At 35.2% G+C, this 8,579-nt stretch overlaps 1 protein-coding gene across 1 annotated transcript in view; it reads right to left on the reverse strand.

Moving 5' to 3' along the window:
- Window positions 1–5,602, reverse strand: part of LOC106473814 (phosphoinositide 3-kinase regulatory subunit 4-like) — a gene marked incomplete at its 3' end in the record, with an annotated part of 41,169 nt that extends 35,567 nt beyond the window's left edge. The window contains exons 1-2 of the mRNA XM_022402204.1: window positions 5,493–5,602; window positions 5,079–5,269 (exon numbers count right to left, since the gene is read on the reverse strand). Coding sequence (XP_022257912.1) covers window positions 5,079–5,269; window positions 5,493–5,561 — 260 coding nt within the window. The remainder of the gene's footprint in view (window positions 1–5,078; window positions 5,270–5,492) is intronic.
- Between the last annotated feature and the right edge of the window lie 2,977 nt (window positions 5,603–8,579).

The raw sequence follows: 8,579 nt of genomic DNA on the forward strand, positions 1-8,579 counted from the left end.
GTCCCAAACACAGATATAGAAAATGTTGGAATTTGTCTTTTGCTCAATTTTTCAGCAAGGAAAGCACAATTTGGGTTTTTTATGAACTATTCAAGTGTATGAAAACCAACTAATATGGGATTTCATGCAAAGATACCTTCTTGCAGATTCAAAGCAGTGATATAGACAGTTTTAAATTTTTCTGGTGTCAAAACTGGCCATGTTGGGATTGTTTGGCAAAGACATTTTGTATTTGCCCATAAATGTTGGCATGTTTAATTTAGCCTTTAATGTTGAATTTTGAAATTTTGTCCTAGCAAGACCCTGAGGTCAAGGAAGGGAGAAGATGTTGCAGTTAAAATAAGTGCTAATTCCACTCCTCCTTAACTAAGAAATAAGATGTTTATTGAAGTATATTAGGGAAGACTTCTCAGTTGTTCTTCATATAATTAGTTAGTATCCTTGAAAACTAGGGCATGAAAGTTTGTAAAATTGTGCTAATCTTGTATCTTGGACAAAATTTACATACCACAGCATTTGTTCAATAAGACTTATAACAGCTTGACCCTATGTCATGACCCCCTGGAGTTAGGCTTGATTTTTCAAAGGGTGGTACATAAGCTTGTGTAAGTTAATATAAGCCAAAGATTTATCGCTCTCAAATGTATAATGGCAATGATCAATAACTTAGGTATTCTAGTATTATAGGATATCACATAAAAAAAACTTTGTTTTGACTTAATGTGATGTTAACATTTTCCTTACCTGAAAATGTATTTCTAATACATACTCATCTCCAAACACAGAACATGTTGATTCCTTGTGCATCTGCCTATAAGATTCACATGCCACTAGCCTCAAGCTAACTTCCATCTAAAAGTCATGTGTTTGATGCAAAATGCACTGGTACATAATAAGATCACCATGCAACAATAGCCCTCCACCAGTAGTAGGGCAACACAAGCTCCATATGTAGTGACTCCCTCTAAGCACCTGCACTCTAAATAACTTCATTCTTAGAAAAGGCAAGAAGAAAATGCACTGGAAGTGAGGAGGATGGGTAGAAAAGTGTGCAGAGATATCTTTCAGAAATACATTTTCAAGTAAGGAAATTGTTAACTGGAAGTGAGACGATACATCACCTCCATGCAGAATATCTGGAATCCCACATCAAAATGATGGAGGGGTTGCTGCAAATATTAAACTTATATGAGCTCCCTTCAGAAAGCAAGGGCCTGAAGTGTCATAGGGATGGGAAGAATTTTAGCATGATAGCAAAATGGGTTTGTCACCCATTTCTCTGTCTGTCAAGATGAGACCCACACTGTATGGTGTGATTGTACTCTAACTACACTACACTTCTTGACTCGTCAACTATTTGTGTGCAGGTGCTTGATTGGGAGGAGAAGGACACACTACAAAGAAAACAGTGCCACCACCACCCAACTTCTCACTGTATTGTACTATAGGCAATCACTGACGAAATATCCAAGGTCCATCAGCCCATTGTTAGGAACTGGTAGGTAGCAAGGATCTTCCTTGCTCCACTTGAAGTAGGGGGAAGAATTCACATTGGGGAGACCTGCAGACGTGCCCAGATCCCCATCTGATGCCTGCCAGAAGTCTTTTACTGAAGCTAGTGCAATGAGTGACCATGAAACCTTATTTTTAAAAGCCAGCAAACATAGGCCAAAGAAGTGAGCAGTCACTTCCTTGGTTCCTGCTTTTTCATTATAGTCCATAGAATGGGTTACAAAGATACTTCTAGTGGTCTTACAACACTCCATCTCATCAATGAGCACTGGTAAAGCCATGGTGGATGCAGATTTTGGGAAATAAGCATACTTTGGGAGGCACCACCAGCCAATTGGTGGGATCCTATAAAATGGAAAATGGTTATGAAAAAATAAAACTTACTCACTCTTTTGAAACATATGTAGTTTTATTGAAGAACAGCAACTATAGGGAGTCAAAACAAGAGATTAACTAATCAGATGATGAAGATAATGGGAGAAGAAAGTGTGCAGTTTCATCCACATGCCAGCCTGAAGGATCACATCCAAGGGTCAGTGCAAGTGAGACACAAAAGAGCGAGACAGTGGACAAATCTGATGCAACAAAATGTAAAAGAACAATCACCTTCCAGAGCAGCCAAAGTCTTAAGAAGAAAGCCCTGGTCTAGATAGAGGAAGTAAGTAAGTACAGAGAAAAAGTGTAGAAAGCATTAATGGCATATATATATGAACAATGGTGACCACAGGGGTGAAGAAGAAAATATGTCTTCAGAGAAAAATGGTATAATGAACATAAAGTCAATGGCTCCAACAGAGTATATGCAAGAGTGTATAAAAGTACATCAAAGTTACAGTCAGACATGGGAGTAGAATGACGGGGTCAGAGAAGAAGGGAGGATCAGAAAAAAATAGAGAGGACAGGACAAGAAAAACCTAACAGTAAGGGGAAAGGTAAAATTTAATTAATAAAGCTGCCTGATAACCATCAATAGTGGAAACCAGCAATCCATGGTTGAGCAACCATGTGAAAAAGGTGAAAGGTGAGCCATGGGTGAAAGAGACATGGTTGAAGTATGGGAATGGGGTAGAAGAAGAGGGGGGGGGGGCTGGATACCAATTGCCAAAGCAGAGGAGATCAGAATTCTCCTGGCCAAGGAGGTGTAACCAAAAGGACCTGACAAAGAGCATCATCCACAAGAAGAGGGAAAAAAAGGGAAAATTCCGAACAGATGGCAGGAACTTCAAGGATGTTGATGTGGAGTGAATGCGCCTACAGAGCTGACACACTGACAGAAAAGTATCTGTGAAGAGATGGAGATCTGGTCAGAGAGAAGCAAGGCAAGAGGATGCCCACTGTGGTGTTAGCACAGTTCAGCCACCAAGACAAATCCTCAAGAAGAGGAGAAGAGAGGTACACAATCGAGCACAGCAGGTCCCAAGAAATGTTCACTGGTCCTTCTATTTTCATTGGAACAGGCATGTGTGTGTGACCTAAATGAATGAGTGGTTGAGAGGAAGCTAAAGTTCCCAAAAGCAAACGAACCTCATGCACAGGGTGTAAAAGAGAAGCACAAACCTTGGTGACAAGACATTTCCTTGCTCATATGCAAAGTGGTAAAGGTTGATCTCAACTGAGATGGGAGTTAAAGAACATGGCAAATGTACCAAATATCAGATTGGCATGAGAAAAGACTTGAAAGGTTTAACAAGCCAGCCTAACTGAGCAGCCTCCAGCAGAAGGATGCAGAAGTTCTCCCAAGAAGAGGCATGGAGAAGCCATTCATCCATCCATCTTATAATGGAACCTCAACCCCAATCCATGAACAAAACAGGCAAATGATCCATGACTCAATTAAAGGCATAAGATGTCAAAACAAAGAGCATGAAACTGGAAAACCCAATCCATATGGATGAAATAAAGAAAACACCTGAATGATGGGGTGTCCAAAATGTCAACTTTGGTCAACTAATCTGGAGGAAACAAACTACTGGAGAGAAAAGAAACAATCCGTACAGAGTTGGGGTGTAATAACAAACTAGTTGAGATATGATAGATCCATAACCAAATGCTAGTTCCCAGTCTTCTTAAGGACCACAAGAAGACAAGAGTAATAACCATGTGTAAGAGTAAATACCCTCTCAATGACATTCTCGACCAAGAGATCTGAAACCATATCCTAAAGACATTGAAGACAAAGAGGAATGGAGAGAAGAGGAAAGGAAATGGAAAATGGGGAGGAACTGAAGAGACAGGCTGTGGGTGAGAACTTGAATAACCAATCTTTCAGACAAAAATGTAGGACAAAGGCTGGTGAAGAAACATCAACCAAATGGATAGGAAGCCCAGTATGCATGAAAGAACTCACAACATGGTAAAAAATGGCTGTCAAGTCTTCCACAGACAATGATCCCCCAGTAGCCGCAATAGACAGGTCACATGTTACATCATCACTATCATGGGACAAAGTGGAAGTGATTGTCACTTGAGAATTCATAATGAATAAGCAAAAAAAATGCTTTTTTTTCTTTATTAATAAAAGAAACCAGTTCAACTTTAAAATTTAACATTTCAGTTTCATAAATTATCACAAATCTCATGTAATTGATTAATAATTCTAAAAACACATCTGTTTTAGATAATGCCAAGAAAAAGAATGAAGTTATTACGAGTGCAAATGCTTATAGAGAGTCACTGTACGAATATCTTTTGTATAAGCAACATAGGTATGTTTACTTCCATGTAAGTAATATGTATATCTATACACACACATACCTTACTTCCCTGTTTAATGAATAACATTGCTATCTTCTGTCTTGGGAAAGTAACATTGGTAATTACTCTCTTGATTATTAATACTAACTGGCTGGCTTCTACGTTTGTTGTAACTGAGAGACTGGCTGTCGAAAAGGAAGGAAATTTGTACTTTTGCATAAGACAGAGACGGGAATCACAAACATGATATTTCAGAGACAATATCTCACCTCTTTACACAGAATAACTTGATTCTTTTGGCTTATGAGATTTTCATGCCACTAACATTCAGCTAACTCCCACCTAAAAAAAAAGACGTGTTTAATGTGAACTGCACTTGTGCATTGTAACATCATCATGTGATGACAGTTCTCCAGAAACCTCCTTTGTAAGTAATATGTATATCTATACACACACATACCTTCCTTCCCTGTTTAATGAATAACATTGCTATCTTCAGTCTTAGGTAAAGAAGATATATATATGTATATATATTGTTATTAAGGCTGAGCTGCAACTAATGTTGGAAGTAAACATATCTATGTTGCTTACACAAAAGATATCCACATTAGTTGCAGATCAGCCTCAATAACAATATATACATATATATATATATATCTTCTTTACCTAAGACTGAAGATAGCAATGTTATTCATTAAACAGGGAAGGAAGGTATGTGTGTATATATATACATATTACTTACATGGAAGTAAACATATCTATGTTGCTTACACAAAAGATATCCACATTAGTTGCAGATCAGCCTCAATAACAATATATACATATATATATATCTTCTTTACCTAAGAGAGAAGAAAATCTATGTTTCTCACCCAAGAGAGAAGATATCCATAGCTGCATTCAAGTCTCCTTTTTTAATCTCCTCTTCTGGTAGAACTAGGTTACTAACAGTATTACTCTGCACAACATCCGAGTTTAGTGTTTTGACAAATCTCTCAGGGGCTATGTAACAGGTACGTCTACGTGATGTGTCAAAGAAATATGAAAAATCTGCTGGATTGTCCTAGGAAATCAAAAAGACATACATATATCTCACTTAAATTGTTTTCTAGTCCAGAAACAAAGGAATATGTATGTTGTGCACTGCTAATTTTGATTTAAAACATTTTACATATATCAAAATAACCAGTATAAAACAATGTGGGGTTTGTATAAGTACTGTACAAATTTCATTAAATAAGACATTTTCCTAAATATCAATAACTCAATAAAAACCTGAAACTCACCTCTGGCAAGTAAGTTGGCTTAAAGCTGGCAAAATCTGTTAGCAGAACCCAATTCCACCCAGTCACCATGATATTTTCTAGTTTGATGTCTCCATGGCACACCTAAATTTAATCAACTGTTTAGAAAATCAAAGTTTAAAACATCACATCTTCAACCACAATAATCTTTTAAGATCTTTGATTCATCAACTGTTGAAAATTAAGTGTGCAATCAAGTGTGTGAGTTGCAATTAAATATCCACTAACAACCCAAAAAACTCAAATCTGAAAACAAAAAGAAGTAAAAACTGAGGTAATAATTATTAAACAATCAGTTTTCAATTTATTTTTCAAATGAAAATTAAGTTCATCAGATATTAATTTACCTCTAGGTGGAGAGTAAGCTTTCACTCTAACATGTTGTCATTAAAATTTTCTCAAGACTCTACCAACACTCTCTGCTTACAAATGTCTAAAAGAGTTCATGAAGAGCCTTACCACAAAAAAATGATATGTAGATGTAAAAATAGGCATAGAAAATCAACCGAGTTACTTATACTTTATGACATTTTATTTCTCTGTTTGTTTGTAAGCACAAAGCTACACAATAGACTATCATACAAATACTGAAACCTGGTTTTTAACAGTGTGAACCCTCAGACTTACTGCATGGTGGGCATGCCATCTTAACATCGAAAATCAGACATGGGAAGGAAGGGAGGAAAATGTATGTCTATTTGCAGATATATATTTAAATTTCATTTGAATTCTAGAAATATAGACTTCAAATACACACCATGTGATAACTTACATATGAATGGGCAGAAACCCAGAATCATATATTGACATGGATTAAAGGGATGAAAGAAAAAATAAAAGCATTTCGTCAGGCATGGGAAAAAGAGGCTTAGGAGAAGTTAGAATAAAATATCAGCTGGTTGAAAACTGACATAGGTGTAAGACAAAAACAAATGAAGAGGCATTGCTGTCTCAAAAAAATCCTTAACAAGACATGTAAAAACTTAGCTCTACATATAATAGCTACATAACTACAACACAAAATGCCAGTCAAGTAAAAAAACATCAATCAAGAGAATACAAACTAAAGAACAAGTAAAAAAAAAGAGTTGTAACAAGTATTCTGTTATGCAATATATGGTATGCAACCTATTCAGTCATTTTGTTGAATATTTGAAAGTACAAAGTAGAAAGTTATAAATAACAAACTGACAACTTTATTAATGTAGAATAATCAAAATACTGACAAGTTTGATTTTTTTAGTAAAGATTAAAAAAAGCCTTTAACTCATTCATCAATAAAACCAGTTTTGTGTTTGTTTGCATAAATACATTTAATTTTGATATTTTCCAAAGCAAACTACTCTGCTTATTTTTTTAATCAAAAACAAACCTTATTAAACTTAGTGATCTGAAATAATCTCAGTATGATAAGTGAATATTACAGCTTTTTAAGCAACCATCTTAATATTTTTTAATCTAAATTAGTCTATTTTAATCAGCTATCTTAGTCTTGAAACTTAACTTTTAAGATTCTTAGTATAAGGCACTGTTTTCTTATTAAAATATTTATGAATCAGTTGAGTTTTTTTGTATTCTTGTGAAACTACAACCATACAAATATATCACAACCAATCTTACTTACTGATGACACACGGCAATATTCACTTTTTCATTAGGCCTTCTTTCTCAGATATCCTTGTTCAGTACATAAATTTAAGGAGTTTAAGAGCATGATGCAAAAATAGCAGCAGCTCTGCATTTTATGGAAGCAACTGGTTTCTTTTTGCATCATAAATGTTGCTGACTTCTGAGAACATACACTTACTACGTACTTACTGATGGCTGGGACTGATCACCAGAATATTCATGCTGGGATAATACTGGAAATTGTCCTCATTCAGTTTCTACCACAAAAATACATTACATTTTATTTTAAAGTGGTAGAGATAAATAGAAATTTACTTCACTGGTGAGAGCAAAATCTTTGTTTTGACCTGTCTGGCTAATATCATTAATGCCATAGCTTGTTGCATGCATTTTACCCTAGAAATCTAAGGATGAGTCATGTCTCCTGACATAAAATTTTTGAAAGTGTTGGTTCGATTGATCTATGTCACTTCCACTATCTTGTGTCGCTTGTGACATACTTCAATAAATGATGATAAATAGTCACAGCTGGGACAGTTTCTGAAATTGCTGATTCTGTGAAGCTAATGTTTTAGTAATTTTTAGTTAATGGTTGTAGCAATTTTAAACATCCCTCCAATTGGGACCACTAATTATTTTTGACATGGATGATGACGTTGTCAGTGGCATAAAAGCATACTGATCTCTTTTGTTTCAAAGACTTTCCATCTTTTCTGCAAATCTTGTATATGTTTTTTTCGAGGCATATTTAAGTTGTTTAATATAGCCATTAACTTTGAACATGATAGAAATGAGTGTTTAAAATATGTAACCATCTTTCTACTGACTGTTATGATAATGACTACATGCACAATTTATGCATTGTACAGCATTCATGATCAGAAGTAGTAATGTGTGGATAAAACATGATTCACTTGACAATCCATTAGAAGAACCTTCACAATATTTGTTTTAGTATTTTTTTAAGAGATTAAAATGTTTCTTTTTGGTTTCCCATATAAGCAACAGATATTTCAATATTTTCCTTACTGCATCAGTAATATGAATTCCAGAAAAACGTTGAAAATTAAGAGCAGCATGTAATAAATCCATATGTTCCACAATTCAGTGTCCCTTTGAGACTAGTAAACTGTTATACGTTGTTCAGCATCATCAGACACCTGATTCTAGAAAAACAACATTGACATTCAAAATCTGACCAACAATTGCAGATTTAAACTTTTTTTTTGTATTAGGTTAGGACAATTTTTTGATAAATTGTACAGTGGTTATGCTTTATTCATCAATAGCAACTGAATATAGTTGGTTATCCAATGCAATAATTTCAGTGACTGCAAATCGTAACTCTTTTGCATGTTAATATCCCATAGTTTCTTCTTTCAGTAACACTCACAAGTCGACTGTGGTCATATTCTTACTTTTAACATTAGATACACTTCA

This window comes from Limulus polyphemus, unplaced genomic scaffold, assembly GCF_000517525.1.
Source record: "Limulus polyphemus unplaced genomic scaffold, Limulus_polyphemus-2.1.2 Scaffold6521, whole genome shotgun sequence".
NCBI classification, from domain to species: Eukaryota; Metazoa; Arthropoda; class Merostomata; order Xiphosura; family Limulidae; genus Limulus; species Limulus polyphemus.